The 16,324-nt window shown below is 42.4% G+C and overlaps 1 protein-coding gene across 2 annotated transcripts; it reads right to left on the minus strand.

The window, feature by feature from the left end:
• Positions 1–395: 395 nt before the first annotated feature.
• Positions 396–16,115, minus strand: CD48 (CD48 molecule). 2 transcript variants are annotated; one of them, XM_007171752.2, is made up of 4 exons: positions 15,974–16,115; positions 7,396–7,689; positions 4,744–5,001; positions 396–2,246 (listed from the first exon to the last, which is right to left on the minus strand). In XM_007171752.2, the coding sequence occupies exons 1-4, from the start codon at positions 16,053–16,055 to the stop codon at positions 2,167–2,169; spliced, it is 714 nt and encodes a 237-aa protein (XP_007171814.2). In that variant the 5' UTR covers positions 16,056–16,115; the 3' UTR covers positions 396–2,166. The 2 variants fall into 2 exon arrangements, with proteins under 2 accessions (XP_007171814.2, XP_057412556.1); XM_057556573.1 differs by lacking the exon at positions 396–2,246 and having other exon boundaries at positions 4,718–5,001.
• Between the last annotated feature and the right edge of the window lie 209 nt (positions 16,116–16,324).

Genomic DNA, 16,324 nt, shown 5'->3' on the forward strand with positions numbered 1-16,324 from the left:
TCAGAGGTCAGTTTGGGATGGGACTGCAGGCTGGGCTGAGAGAGAAGACAGAGGGTGTCTTAGGGAGCCCAGGCTATCTTGTTGTAACAAACACACCCAAAGTTTCTTGTCATGCATGTCCAATGCAGATCAGACAGCCGGCTTCCAAACAATGGCTTGAACCGAGGCTCCTTGCATTATGTGGTTCCACTTCTGAGTCCCTCACTTTCTGTTACATCAATTCTACCCACATTCTATTGGCTAAAACCAGGTACAGGGCCCCAGTTAGATGAAAAGGGAGCTGGGAAAAAGAGTTTTGCTATTGGCTGATGTATTAGTCAGGGTTTTCCAGAGAAACAGAACCAGTAGCACACCACACACACACATTTAAAGAGATTTATTATGAGGAACTGGTTCATGCAATTATGGAGGTTTACAAGTCCCAAGATCTGAGTTAGCAAGCTGGAGACCCAGGAGAGCTGATGGCGTAGTTCCAGTCCAAGTCCGAAGGCAGGAAAAACCAAATGTCCCAGCTTGAAGGCAGTCAGTTAGGAGGAGTTTTTCCATACTTGTGGGAGGGTAAGCCTTTTTGTTCTTTTCAAGCCTTCAACTGATTGGATAAGGCCCACCCACACTGGAGAGGATAATCTGCTTTACTCAGTCTACTGATTCAAATGTTAACCTCACCCAAAAACACCCTCAGAGACACACCCAGAATAAGTTTTGACACATAAAATTATTAACCATCAAAGTCCAGAAAGGAAATGAAAGTGTTTGATGAACACACAGTATTATCTCTGCCACAGAAGTGATGAGCGGAAGGGGAGGTAAGGCTGATTGGGTGTAAAGAGAAAATGGTCTGTGGTGGGACAGTTCATTGAAAGGGAAGCACATCCTTTAGTGACCCTCTCAGCTTCAGGCCCATGGAGAACCTTAGAGGAGGAGAACATACAGCAAAAAATCCAGGTTTTATGTCAATGGTGGGCCTGGTAGCTCTTACCCTCCTATAATGAAAGACCCTGATGACAGCATTTAGTCGATTTGATGGTTTTTTGGATCTCAGGACACAACTAGGACTTGAAGAGCTGCCCACACAGCAACAATGGTGAAAAGAGGAGAGGAAACTCAACTCCCAATAAGAGGCTTGGGAAGGACCCTCTTTATGTGGTAAAGCTGCATACTCAATATATATGGAATCTAGAAAAATGGTACTGATGAATGTAGTGACAGGGCTGGAATAGAGACTCAGACATAGAGAATGGACTTGTGGACACAGGAGGGGAAGGGGAGGCTGGAATGAAGTGAGAGAGTAGCATTGACAGATATCACTGCCCTGTGTAAAATAGATAGCTAGTGAAAGCTGCCGCATAGCACAGGGAGATCAGCTCGATGCTTTGTGACGACCTAGAGGGCTGGGATGGGGAGGGTGGGAGGGAGGCTCAAGAGGGAGGGGATATACATATACGTAGAGCTGATTCACTTTGTTATACAGCAGAAACTAACACAACATTGTAAAACAATTATACTCCAATAAAGATGTAAAAAAAATCAGGGCCAAAAAAAAAAAAGCTGCATACTCAGTTCTGGGGGAGTAAGCCTGACCTCACATTCCCAGGAAACCTAGTAAGTATGTTCCTCACAGAGGCTAGAACAAGGCAAACCACTGAGAAGGAGACCAGAACTTGGTGGGAGAGGAGTTTGAGACCTGGAACCCCAGGAGGTTTGGCAAGGATGTGGAAGCGAGAGTTAGGGACAGAACAAATTACCTCCCAGCCCTGTAGGCACAAAGGAGGCAGTGGTCCCAGGTGTTCCCGTTTGTATCTCCATGTTCCAGTTTGTCTAGGCTAGTGGAGCAGGCATTGTCCAACAAATTTGGGGCAACTTTAGGAATCCACTTTGACAATCATATCAAATATTTATTCCAACAAGAAAACATTGCATAATACGTTTTGCCCATTTTTTGGTGGGAAGAATGCATGTGTATATGTATGTTAAAAAACAACTAGAGGATATAAAATAAAATATTACTGTGGTTTTAAAAAGTTAATTTGAAAATCCTTGTAGACATCTCAGTACTTTCCCCCATCCTATATAGCCAGAATTTCTGTCCTGGTTAATAGTATGGTTACTGATGAGGGCAAGATCTTGCATTCTTGAAGTTTCACTCTTGAGTTAGAAGAGCTTATCTCAGATCCATAGGAGACCAAGAACAGTGGTTACCATGATCACTAGCCAAGTTGCAGTCCAAGCTACTCCAGAGGATTGGGCTGAAATAGCAAGAAAACACAAAACATTTAGGTGTCTTGATTAATGTGTTGAGAAAGGGCAGGGGTACTGGACATTGGCATGGGAGCTTATAGAGCAGGAGAACTGTTTCCTCCCTGAATCCAGACCCAGTGTGCCTGGGACATCCTTTTCCCAGATTGAGCAAAGCTCAAACTCCCAGATGTAAAGTATAAAGAGTACAGAAATCCCTTAAATATCACTGGCTGAGCTGAGTCCTGTACTTGAAGGTTACCTTGGCACATCTCTGGACCTGGGAAAGAATCACTCTCCTACACTGGGCAGCCATTAAGTAGGGCAGAGCTTCAGGTGCAGTTGATAATATGATGCTATGCGCTAACTTTAGGGAAGGAAGTATTACTTCCCTTCCGTGTTTCTCTACACTACTAACCATCAGTACCAACTAGGAAGAAAAAAAGGGTAGGAAAAAAAAAAGAAAGGGAAATAAAGAGATACAGAAGGGGAAGGCAGGGGAGGGGAGGAGAGGATCCTGATAAATTAGGGAAGAAGAATTAGGGGTACTTTTCTAGGATAATTTGGACAGCTAAAAAGTGACAAGATGGGCTTAGCCCTTCAAAAAATAGATGTATTATTGTTTTCATCCTCTCTGTGAATGAGCAGCCACTTCATTCTATAAAGGACAGGGATTGTTTCTCTTCCATTTTCTGGATCTCAGGATATGATGGTGATATAAATGTGGTGCTAGAACCACCCAGCCAACTGGTGGTCTTATGGTCAGACACCAAAGTGTCATATTGGGTCTATGGTGGCAGAAAAGCAGGGCATATCAGGAAAGACTAGAAGAGACATGACCAGTAGGTTGGGAAGAATACTGAACATACAGCTTCCATAGCTCATGTGTGGGAGCAGAGGTAAAGAAATCAGCACAGGTGGGCAGAGTAGACTGGGTCCAGGAAGACCATGAAAGAGCCATGTCTCCAGGGGCCATGATCCCTGATGATTGGGTATGACAGGGATCTCAGGTAAATGTTGGCATCACAGGTATGAGTTATTCTGGAGGGATCTGTACACCAGGGCTTGGGGATATGATTTCAGGCGTGTGGAGAGTACAGGGCCTGGAATGCTGAAGATGGTGATCCAAATTTATTAAGTGGTTCCCAAATCCCTAGTGTCTCTAGAATTAAAAAGACTGGGCCTAAGTTAACTACCATTCACTGAGGACTTGTTAGATATTGTGCTAGGTAGTTATCTGTATTGTCTCATTTAATCCTTATAACAGTATGAGATAAGAACTATTATTTTGTCTTATTTAAGAAGGACATGACTTCATACAGAGTGAAGTAAGTCAGAAAGAGAAAAATACCCTATGCTAATGCATATATATGGAATCTAGAAAAATGGTACTGATGGACCTACTGGCAGGGCAGGAATACAGACGCAGACATAGAGGACGGACTTGAGGACACAGTGGGGGAAGGGGAGGCTGGGATGAAGTGAGAGAGTAGCATTGACAGATATACACTACCAAATGTAAAATAGATAGCTAGTGGGAAGCAGCCGCATAGCACAGGGAGATCAGCTCGGTGCTTTGTGACCACCTAGAGGGGTGGGAGAGGGAGGGTGGGAGGGAGGCTCAAAAGGGAGGGGATATGGGGATATGTGTATACATACAGTGATTCACTTTGTTGTACAGCAGAAGCTAATACAACATTGTAAAGCAATTATACTCCAATAAAGATGTAAAAATTAAAAAAGAAGGACATGACTTGGAGAAGCTAAGTAACTTGTTTAGCTGGTAAGTGACAGTCCCAGGATTAATCCCAGGTGTAACTGACTCCAAAACCTATGCTCATAGCTACCCCACTATGGGACCTGTGTAGGCTTGAGAGAGAACCAGGAGTGATGCTCTAATGAGTGGATCCTCCCAGGCGACAGAGAAATCTGAAACATGAAACCCAGAGTTTGCTTTTGCAACTTCATCAAGGAGCATACACCTGGGGAAGAACAGAAAGTCTCTACCTTAGGATCAGGATCTCCTGTTCACCACTTGTTCTCGCTCATGCTCGTCCACTTGGCCCTTTTTTCCTTTGCTGCCTACCAGAAATGTCTCTGTGTTGCTGCCCAACAGTGTCTGGACTGTTCCCCTACTTGCCCTTTTTCTCCCTGCTCACCCTGAAATCTCAGATTATTCTGCAAGGACACTGGCCTCAGATTCCAGGACCATGCACTGTTAGAGCACGGCAGGAGAAGGGGAAATCAGAGCCCCTGTGCCAACTGCCCTTTGCAGATGAGGACACTGAGCTCCACAAAGCCGAGGTGAGCTCTCTGAGAGGTGGTGAACCCTTTCAGCAAGGCAGTGAAACCTTAGAGAACCCAAGTCTTCCATGCCTCACAGACGCCTTTGGGATTCTCCACTAATTTCTGTGCCAGGAGGCTGAATAAGATCTCCAAGCTTTTCTTCCTTCAAGAGAAGACTAGTTACCCTGTGCCCACCTCAGCTCCCCTGGCAGTATCTCTTACCCTGTACACAGGGTGAAGTGAAGTTGACTGTCTTATTTTGGCTGCTCACAGGATTGCTGACTTGGCAGGTGTAAGACCTGGAGTAGTTTTGTGGTGCATGGGTCACTTCAAGCACACTGCTCTGGAACTCTTTTGGAAGGGACTCTGCATACCAGATGTAGTTTACAGGCTGGTCCTGGGTCACACAGGACAGGGTTAGGTTACACTTGTTCACTTCCTGTGTCTTCTTGACATCTATGACAGGCTTTGTTACAGGGTCTAAAAATGAATACGTCAAGATGAGACAATGGGTTTATGCATTTATGAAGCATTTATGCTGGGAGGGTTTAGCCAACAAAGTACAAAGGGAGCCCCAGCGGGCTGCAGGAGCAGTCATGGAGAGGAGGCCCCTGCAGAGGGAGCCAGTGAGCAGCTTTGACCTCTGGAGGCTTCCGACTGAAACAGCTACTCCTTGGAGTGAAGCTAAGCTGGATCCAGAAGGGGGAGCCATGCACCCAGAAACAAAAATGGGATTACGACCGGCTGTGGGCCAGAAAGAACAGCAATGGTTTAGCATAGAGATCAGCGGGGTTGGACTTGATATCCCAACTGTCTGAGCTGCTCAGGGCCCCTTCTCTAGCAATGGCCCACACTTGGCACCTTGGCCTATCAGTCCTTCAAGAGTTCTTGGGCTCAGATTCAGCAAGAGTCCTGGGGTAAGAGGTATCACCCTATACCTTTCCTGGACGCTGGCAGAACTACAGAGAAGAACCTCATGGAATTCCCAGCAAAAATCAGTAGTGATGAACAGCACTGCATCAGTTAACTTTGGTATCTCAGTGCCAGCCACAGAGCAGGTATTCTATAAGTATCTGATGAAAGGGATAGGTGGATGGATGGATGGATGGATGAATCAGTTATGCGATAGAAAAGACATAACACTTGCTTTACAGTGAGACCAGCCTGGGTCCTGGACTTGGCCCTGGTAGAGTGACATTAGGCAAGATAACTAACCCCTTGAACTTCCTTCTTGCATGTAAGATGACTCTGCTTCACAGCACAATGTTAGTAAGATACAATGTCATCGTCCATGAGGAAGTGCTTTTGCAGGGTGTAAGCGTTACATGCATGCTGGAGGTCACAGCGTCCTCACTGCTGTCATCCTGCAGCCAGATTGGTTGAGAGGTAATCCCATCATCTGCTCCTTCCTTGACTAGGACTGCTTTACTTGAAATCCTCTGGGGTCTTTTCCTTCTGGTCAAGGGTAAAACACTTACAGAATCAATGCAGCTCAGATGTCAGAGGATTAAAATGTGGCAGAGAATTGACCCAATCAGTGCTGGCCTCTGGGTTGTATGTCTGTGAGGGGCAATGGAGACTCTGCCATCTGACCTCCTGAACTCTAGATCCATCTCCTCCATGAAACCCTATCAGATTGCTGGACTCCTCCTGCATACTTTATATGAGCAATCTTCATACTGTTTTTCATCATTTCCTGTGGTCTGGCCTCAAGTCTTGCATACCTTCCTCATTTCCCATGGTAAGCAGCACAGCCCTGAGCACTTTGTGGACAGAGCCAGCTAGGGCAGCCTGGCTCCAAGAGGCCCCCTTTGAGCTGTCAGAAATTCCTGGGCTGGACTGAAGGATGATTCTTCTGCTAATCGCATCCTCAGGGTCTTATCCCTAGGCAAGTGTGCTAAAGCCAAGCCAGTTTGTGGATTTTAAGATATGCAGAAATGTTGCAAGTTGGTTGTGAAACTGTTAGCAGTTTGGAGGTGGCTGTGGTGGGAGTATTTACCACAGAATTTGGTAAATGATATAAATTTGGGATTTTTTTTAAAAAAACACTGTAAAAGCCTTTGAATCTTTCCTGTTCCCAGTACGTCTTGAATTTTCAGGCCATATGACATGGAGGAAGTGAGTGAGCAGGGGATTTTAGCCTCTTAGACCGTTCTTCCTCCCCTTCAGCCCTTTTTGACTCTGCTAAACTCCTTGCATTGCTTTAAATAGTCCTAGTTTTCTTTTTTTAAAGAAATTCTCCTTTTTTGCTAAAGGTACATCAAATTGGTCTCCATCACTTGCCATCAACAGAATCTTACCTAATGGGGCAGAGATGGCAAGATCTTTCTCCAAGTTCACACAGATAGTAAGTTACTGACCAGGGTTTTAAACCCAGGTCTGTCTGACTCCAAGTATAATGTTCAAGCCCTTACTTCACATATACTGGTTAGGCTGGCGCTAGGAGTGGAAGTTTTTGTCCCAACCATTCTGAAAGGTAAAAACACTCTTGAACATCTCTTACCCAATTCTTTATCTCTTCTATCTTTTTCCTTATGTTTGATGAAGTCTTTGTTCAGTTATGTTATTAAGAAGAGCTCAGAACTGATTTGGGTTGATCACAGGAGAGCATGAAGAGAATAGAGAGGAAACCATCCTTACTGTTTTCTTTATCTTCAAATCTTAGACTCCTTAATGTCAGAAGAGGTTTTAAATGTCCCAGAGTAATCTACTTCGAGTCTGGCTGGCCCAGCCTCACTTCCAAGTGGAACTGGCTCCAGGAGAAATGAATTAAGCCTATCCTGAGGTTTCCCCACCCCCCCAGGGAGAGTCCCCTCCCAGTGGTCCGTCCAGGGCCCTAGAGTGGGGACTTGCTGCTTGGTTCCCCGAACTCACCAAGCACCACCAGTGAGATCTTCCATTCGTCCTCATCCCCAGTGTCCTTCAGCACCATCAGGAGGTAAGTGCTGCTGTCCTCCTTCTGGATGTTATCGATGTGCAGTGTGCCACTTTGAGGATCAAGCCTGGCCTTGTCCTTAAATTTAGTATTGAAGTATTTAGGCTGACCGGATTCCCATTCTACAATCTTCTGGTCAGCATTATAAAACCAGGTGAGTGATTTGTAGTTCCTCGGCAAACTGGAGATTGGCAGACTCACGTTGCTGCCGGAGACGGCATATTTTGAATAATCTGCCAATGAGAGTCAGAGTGAGTGAGACCCATTTTAGAGAAGGCAGAGCTGCCCAGTGGCCCAGGCTTTGGCCTGGGCTGGTGGAACAAAGAAGAAGGAAGAGACTTTTGCTTGGGAGCAGTGAGTATGATCTTTATCAGAGGGCCTGACCACTGATCAGGAATTCAATGATAGTTAGAGCTTGAGAAGTGGGCATGAGGACAGGAGATGTGCTTATAATCCGTCTAATTCTGCCCTAGACGAGAAAGAAAAAGGACACTGAGCCAGACCTGGCTCTCTCCCTTACTCTCATAACAGGACATTTTCAAATAAAATGATGACGAGTCACGTCTCCTCTCTGTGTTTGTGTTCCTTGTGGTTCAATTTAGTTCTCCAGCAGTAGGTAAGAAGTAAAGGAGAAACAAGGTTTGAAATGAAAGGGAACCAGAGTTAGTCAGTGGCAAAGTATTATAGGAGAGTGAAAGCATTTTATTAATAAAAATATTGTGCTATTTTTCTGGCTTTTGTGATTTTTGTATTTGTCAGCTTTTAAAAAAACTTGTGATACACTGGGCTTTCTTTTCTCATTCTAACTACATTCATTTTTTTTTCCTATTTGTGTTTACAGTTCTGTTCTCTTTCTCATGAGGGCACCCCAAATTGTATAAGCCTCAGTTCTAAAAAACCTGGTTTCTTGAATGCAAGGAGAAAGGAAAGGTGATAGCCAGAAGACATAAGATGAAGGGAGGTCTGCTAACACTCTCTGTGGAGGGAGGAAAACTAAGTGTAAATGTATAGGCTGAGAAAGAGCAGTAGAAAAAAGCTAATGGTAGAGGAAAGAAGAAATATGATCTATATCGCTCTTACCTCATATACTGTCACACAAAACTTCATATTGTTTAACATCGTATCTATACCTATTTAATTTCCACATGTCTATCATTTCCAAAAACATTCTTTTCAATAAAGATTCAAAATGCCTGTGTTCCCAGGTCTTTCAAGTTCCTAGTCACTAATCCTTCCAACCATCCATCTATCCATTCAACAACCAGTTATGGAGCATTTAATGTATGCCTGGTGCGTTCACAGACACACACAGACATTTATTTCCACACTGTTTCTGATTGATCCATTCCATATTTTATAATCTCTGTGACATAATCAGTTCAGTCCAACCAACAATATTTGAACAATGACTATGTGCCAGGTCCTGTTCTAGGCTCTGACATCAGCAATGCAGAGTCTCTGGCCTCTTGGACCATACAGCCTCTTCAGGAGCATACTTTCTCTTCAAGATTTTAAAATTACTAGACACATATTCTAGACTCGTTCTCATTCTGTTACTTGTTTCCATGTGAATTAATAAAAGTGGTGACAATAGACAGCCTAGTGTTTTTCAACCTTGGCATTATTGACTTTTTGGACCAGAGAATTCCTTGTTGTGAAGGGCTGTCCTTGTGCATTGTAGGATATTTAGCAGCCTCCCTGACCTCTGCCCACTAGATGCCAGTAGCATCATTCCAGTTGTGACCATCAAAAATATCTCCAGACAATGCCAAATGCCCCCTGGGAGGAAAAATCTTCCTGCCTTCATTCTGGTTGAGAACTGCTGGCCTAGGTCATCCTTGGTAGACTTTCCAACAAGTCTCAGACATATGCTTAGGACGATAGCACAACCCACAATTAACCACTTTATTTCTCAGTGAGAAGTCACAGCCAACCACCAGGATGGCTTTTTTTGAATCATTACACATAGGTGGTGAAGGAAGGAGGAAGGAAAGCTACAATATCCTGTGCATGTCTATATCTTAGAACTCATATCATATTAAAGTGATCCATTTAATGTCTATTACTTGCCTTTATCACCAGACCACATGCTTCCTACGGACAAAAAACGAATCTCATGAGTTTAACTCATTTTCCATTGTAGTATAATGGTTAAGATCATGGGCTCTGGGGACTTCCCTGGTGGTGCAGTGGTTAGGAATCTGCCTGCCAATGCAGGGGACACGGGTTCAAGCCCTGGCCCAGGAAGATCCCACATGCCGCGGAGCAACTAAGCCCGTGTGCCACAACTACTGAGCCTGTGCTCTAGAGCCCACGAGCCACAACTACTGAGCCTGCATGCCACAAATGCTGAAGCCCATGTGCCTAGAGCCCGTGCTCCACAACAAGAGAAGCCACTGAAATGAGAAGACTGTACACTGCAACAAAGAGTATGCCCAGCTCGCCACAACTAGAGAAAGCCTGCGTGCAGCAACAAAGACCCAATACAGCCAAAAATAAATAAATAAATAAATACAATTCAAAAAGAAAAAAAAAAGATCATGGGCTCTAGAATTAGACTATTTAAATCCTAGCCCACTTACTAGATGTATAACCTTGAGCATTTTACCTAGCCTCTCTGCCTTTGTTTTAGTATTTATCTTACAGAGTTTGTGAAGGTGAAGTTCATGTGTCAAGTTTACTGAGTTAAAGGATGCCCAGAGAGCTGGTAAAACATTATTTCTGGATCATCTATAAGGGTTTTTCTGGAAGAGATTAGCATTTGAATCAGTAAACGGAGTAAGAAGATCACCCTCACCAATGTGTGTGAACATCATCCAATCTATTGAGGACCAGAATAGGACAAAAAGGCAGAAAAAAAGGCAAATTTGCTTTCTACTTTGAGCTGGGATATCCATCTTCTCCTACCCTTGGACATCAGTGTTCCTGGTCCTTGGACCTTAGGACTTGGACTAGGAATTAGACCATTGGCTCCCTGAAGCCTCTTTGTGGAATGTTGAATGAAGATGAGTCCACTGAGAATGAAGGACACAGAGCAAATAGACTCAAATCATGAGTCTATATATTCTCAGGCCTGTGGATTTGTACTGGAACTACACCTGTAGCTTTCCTGGCCTCCATCTTGCAGATGGCAGATCATGGGACTTCTCCAAAGAAGTACATAATATGGGTTATGCTTCCATAACTGCATGGGCCTCATAATAAATCTCTTTCTATATATTTATATATATCCTATTGGTTCTTTTTCTCTAAAGAACCCTGACCCAGAGTTACACAAATAAATTCTTAGAATACAATTAAATTAATACAAATAATCAATACACATAAAGTACTTAGACTAATACTTGGAAGATTAGTAAGTATTCAATAAATGTCATGTATTGTTTTATTATTATTACCTACGTTAATTTTGTATCCATAACATCTAGTACTATGCATTAAGTATTGAGATGTTTAACAACTGCTTGTTGAACTTACTTTATTGTACCAAAACAGTGGTAAAATAAGGACTAGACTAATGATATATTTTTTAGGAATGAATGCCTATATGTGAATCTGGAAGAGTGAAGAATGTTGAAGTAGGGGCCAAAAATCCAAAAAACTGTAGCAGCTCCTGAAGAAGCTTTCACTTGTAGGCTAGGTCTAAAAGTAAAAGACATCAGCATGCACAAAAGAAAAACAAAACCAAGTCTTTGGCTAGGACATGTGATGATAAGAAAGAGGCCCCAGCAACATGGTAAGACCAGAGAACTTACCTGAAGCTTCCTTGGGGAAGGAGGAATGAAGATGAACCCAATGAGGAATGAAGAATACAGAGCATATAGACTCAAGTCATGATCCAGACCCAGTTATAATACACATCATTTCTCCTTGTGAGAATGGAGTCTGCTTTATAACAATGAGATCTTGTTTGTCCAGGGTATCCCCAACATGCTCAAAAGAACTTCAAACTAAAGTGTGAGGGGGAGGGAAAAACTATAACAGACACATAGTCACTAAGATTGTGAACTTCTCAAAGGCAAAAACCATGTCTTACTTAATTTTGAATCCCCACAATACTTGGCTCACATTTGTTGTTTAGTATAGAATGAAAGAATGAATGAATGGCAGGGACACAAATGCATACATAAGTGTTCCCAGTCATCTCCTCATGACCTCCTACTAGTCACATTTTTCTTATTTTTACTGCCACTTAGCTTTTTTTTTTTTGCTTACTTCTTAAGATTGGTTTGAACTGAAAAGGCAGAGAGGAAAGGAGAAGATAAACAGGGGCCACTCAGGTTGGTTTAGGAAATCGGGGTGCTATAGTACTAAGGCTCAAAAGAGTGAGAATCTCTGGGCAGCACATGAGTGGGATGGTTTGAGAAGACTGAAGAGGACAGGAGAGGATATGGTAGAAGTATTACTATAGCTTATAAATTGGATTCCCTTTAACATCCTTTGAGAGACTTCAAGTAGAAATTGGAGTTACTATTTAATTACTTATGACCAATGAACAGTGTTTCTTAAGTATCATAATGTGCCCAAACTGGGACAGTGCAGCAGCCCTGTCTTATGGTTGGGTCCTGAATAAATGAATAAAAGATGACTATTAGGACATAGACAGCAGAGGAGCAATGGAGAAGCTGCCCAGAAACTCTCAAAAGAAACAACATAAAAGAGTGTTGAGTAGAGCATTCATGGTTTCAGTATCAACAAATCAATAAAAAGCAGCTAAGGGAAACCTTGAAATATAAACCCAGCAACCTCTCATGGGCTGAGACTCATGCCTGAGAATAGCAAAGGAAAAGTGAGTTTGGGGAAAAGAATCTGAAAAAGAATGAATATATGTTTACGTATAAATGAATCACTTTGCTGTACACCTGAAACTAACACAATATTGTAAATCAACTACACTCCAACATAAAATAAAAATTAATTTAATAAAAGAAATGTGAGTTTTGTTATGAAATATCTAATGAAAGGGTAGGCTTAAAAAGCAACATGAACCTAAAGATAGAAACAGTAGAAAGAATGCTTGATTAACCATAAAAAAAGGGAACAAAAAATATTCTAGTCTTCTAGAAGCATTCTTTAATCCAATCACAAGTTGAAGAAAGATGCATTAATATTACTGATATAGATTGCAAAAATTAATGCCCAGCCATTGTAGTACAACTTAGGATATCAAGGTGGTGGTTTAGTCTGTTACAGAGGATTGTCTAATAAATTCAGATAGATAGATTCACTTATATTTTTCTTATATATAATATATTTATGTATTTTTTCAATTTTTAAAGTAAATTGAAAAAATCTTGATTTGCCTTCCTAACAATTCCATGTTTTAGAAGTAGAAAATACTTAAAGAAAAGTACTATTTTGATTTAATTCTATCAAGAAGAAGTAGTTGGTTATGTGTGTGGATGCTTAGGATAAAGTAACTGTGTTTACCTGTAGTTTATAACAGAAAATGAAGCAGATCTTTCCTGTGCTTAACCATGTTTCTTGTCTGTAGAGAAGCAAAACTAAAACAGGGGGAAAAATCAGATCAAAGGAAGTTGTAATTTCATACAAAAAGAGTCTACCCAGGAAGGAGAAAGAGGTCCTAAAGGAGAAATTCTGATTACTCTAAAAACAAGTCATGTGATTTCTAGTAAAACTTTGAAGAACTGAAAGAGATGAGTCTTAAAGATATTGATATAGAGTTACCTGGAGCTCTCTAATGAGATCAACTATTTAACAAACCTGTACAAACCTTTCAAGGAAGTAATTTGTCAATAGATATCAAGATTCCAGATGTGTGTCATGGGGGACAAGATGAACAGAGAGAGTGCCATTTCCTGAGATGGGAAGTCTAATGAGTTTAATCGGCCAGATTGCAATGACTAAATGGAAGGTGATGAAGTCCCAGTGTTGTGGTGGCTTGTTATGCAGCAGTAGATAGCTGGAACAAAGATGGGGAGTTAGATTTTGGAAATGTGTTTGGAGAGTCTGGAGATGTTTTAAAAGCAGTTAGAAATTCAGGTCTGTGGCTCAGGAGAGCGTGTTGGGCTTTGGAGTTTCCTTATGTTCTTCTCAGCTCTTATCTACCTCAAATTGTATGTGGTCACAATCACAGAGCAATTTCACATTCTTTATTTCTTTTGATCTTAACAATAACCCCTTGAAAAAATGGTGAGCATATTGTTATACCCATAACAGAGTGGAGAAAATTGAGGCTCAGGAAGCTTTCACAATTTATAGAAAGTCCCATGGCATGGAACACAGAACATAGGTCTTCTGATTCCCAGTTCAAGCTGTTTCCACCACACTCTGTTGTACTGAAGGGAGACAGGGAAGATGCCTACTAGTGATGAGGGGGCCCTGAGGTCAGAGAGCTGAGAAACTCAAGTCTGAGGAGGGATTAAGGAGAAGATTTAAAACTACTTCTTAAATTTCGTCACAAGAGCATCCCTTACTGGGGAGGAGAGAATTACTATACCCCTAGGAAGATCTGGACAGATAACCTGAAAGGAAGTCCTTTGATGTCATTCATTCATAGGATTAATAATTATTTATTGAGCCCATGCCATGTTCTAGGCACTGTGCCAGGTTTAGCACTGGACAAGGTCCCTGTCCTCATGGGGCTCAAGGAAACAGACAATTAAGCAGTTCACCAACCATAACCTGGAGCCTGAGGTTTCCAGGAGGAAGTCACATGAAAATGGAATGCTAAGGGAGGAGCTGGAGAGAAGAGAGTGAAGGAAATTTTAGGCAGAAGGAAAGGCATTTATATAGACGTAGAGGTAAGAGAGACAGAACCTCCTTCAAGGCAAACAGCAAAGTTAAATTTAGATGAAATGTGGTTATGGGGTGAGGGGGTCATAAATTGGGGATAAAAAGACCATCTGTAGGCATAATCTAGACATAAAAAGATTTAGACACATTGACCTAAGTCTAGAAAAGTCCTGAAATATTCCAGTTCTCTTGGCATCTTTATCTTTCCCAACAATTGGATGAATACTTCATGCCAGTCCCCACTCCCAAGGTCATATCAGTGTCCTATGAGTACAGTCAGTCCCATGGAGCCCACACAGCCACGAGTGCCCTGAAGACATCATGTCTCTAGGCTCATACAGCCTAAGGGAGCAGAATTTGCCACCCTAATATATGTTTCTTTGGCATATTAATTGTTTTAAGCTGGTTATTTTCTAAAGAAAGAGAAGACGTGGTAAACATTCTGAAAACCATGTAGGAGTTACCCTTTTGTAAGAAACATTTATATTTGTAAGGGAAATTTTCATTTGTAAGGGCGTCTCCCTCTCTGTACCGGAAGAGGACAGAGAGGGAGACCAAATCTCTAGAAACTCTTTTGGTCTCTAGAAACTCTTATCACTGGAGAAGGCGCTAACTTAAATCTGCCTAACAACCTTACCCTTGTTTACTGTGCTCTTCCTGATAACCTCCCAGAACTGTCACCTTCAACATCCTGTTTTGTCTTTAGCTGAGGATGATATTTAAGGTGAGGACTTCAGCCATTATGGCAAGTTACTCAGGTTTTCTGGGTTTCTCCCATGTATGCAATATTAAACTCTGATTTTCTCTTGTTAATATGTCTCATGTCAATTTAATCCTTAGACCAGCCAGAAGAACCTAGAAGGGTAGAGAAAAATTTCTTCCTCTCCTAAACCAGTCATAAACCAGATCCAATGTATTACCACCCTGAGAGGCCTTGCATAATTGGCCAACAGGGTTTCCTTTAAGCATTGCTATCTCGTCTACCTAAAAGTTACATACTGTCATAATTCTATGATGTTATATTTGTTTACCATAAGAACATTCACTTTTACTCATTTTTTTCCATAGTGGTGAGCATTAAAGCCTCTCAAATGAAAAAGACCTGAGTATTTATTAGGGGGAATAGTGAGAAAGACAATAACTTAGCTCTCAATTCTCAGACAGGTTCTGGAGGGCTGGGCAGCTGTAACAGGGAAAGGAAAATTAGCACACGAGGGGACCAGAACAAGCCCATGGCAGAAGAATGAACCTGAACTCTTAATCAGATGTTTGGAGGTTCCTCTGATACTGAGTTCTCTGCTCAGACTCTCACTCAGAGACCCTAGACAAGTTTCCTTTCCCACAGTTTTGTCTCTCTCTGGGACAATGACAGCATCATTTACCTTTGCTCATGACACAACTCCTTGCAAAGACAAAGGTCTCAACGAATGCCTCAAGGAGCACAACACACCTGAGCATAAAATGTGGCGGCTCTCAGAGTAGCTTCCTGTTATTCACAATGCAAGGAGACTTTACAGAGGACAAACCACAGCACTAAATATGAGGGGCCTACTTCCCCATCTCACCAAGGTCCTAATTTTGTCACGGCCCCTTGGGGAAAGAGATGGAGTCTGATTCTCCAGGCTAAGGAGGGCTCCCCAACTTACCACTGCTGCCCGGACCCCCTACTCCACTTCCAGGTGGAGCCACGCCCCATATTCCCTTTTCCGTCTGACAGGGCTTTCAGTGCACAATTAGAGGCAGACAATTTGTGGAAAGTACCTTGTATGCTGGTTGCCAGGAACAAATGAGGCAACAGTAGAAGTTCCAGAGCCAGAGACAGTTCCCACCTTCTGGAGCACATGCTACTCTCCAGAACTTCCCAGGAACTCTGGAGACAGGCCAGAACCAAGCTAGGAAGGGACCCAGGGCTCTCTTGAACTCGTGTCTTAAGATTAGAGAAAAAAAGCACTGAATTCTTCTCTCCAATCAGCAACTCGTGGGTGAGGCCTGGGCACCAGAAACAGGAAGCCCCGTTGCTGTTTTTTTTTTTTTTTTTAATGAGAGCACAACAGAAACGAACCATTTTGTTTGAATGTGTGTTAGTTTTGTTTTCTGGTGAGAGGATCCATA

The sequence above is a fragment of the Balaenoptera acutorostrata genome, chromosome 1, assembly GCF_949987535.1.
Source record: "Balaenoptera acutorostrata chromosome 1, mBalAcu1.1, whole genome shotgun sequence".
Taxonomy (NCBI): domain Eukaryota; kingdom Metazoa; phylum Chordata; class Mammalia; order Artiodactyla; family Balaenopteridae; genus Balaenoptera; species Balaenoptera acutorostrata.

Coding starts and splice junctions, on each gene's coding strand:
- CD48 (XM_007171752.2), bottom strand. CDS start 16,055: ATGTGCTCCAGAAGGTGGGAACTGTCTCTGGCTCTGGAACTTCTACTG. Junction 7,690..15,973: donor CCTGGCAACCAGCATACAAG/GTACTTTCCACA, acceptor TCTCATTGGCAG/ATTATTCAAAATATGCCGTC. Junction 2,247..4,743: donor CACTTCACCCTGTGTACAGG/GTAAGAGATACT, acceptor TTGCTATTTCAG/CCCAATCCTCTGGAGTAGCT.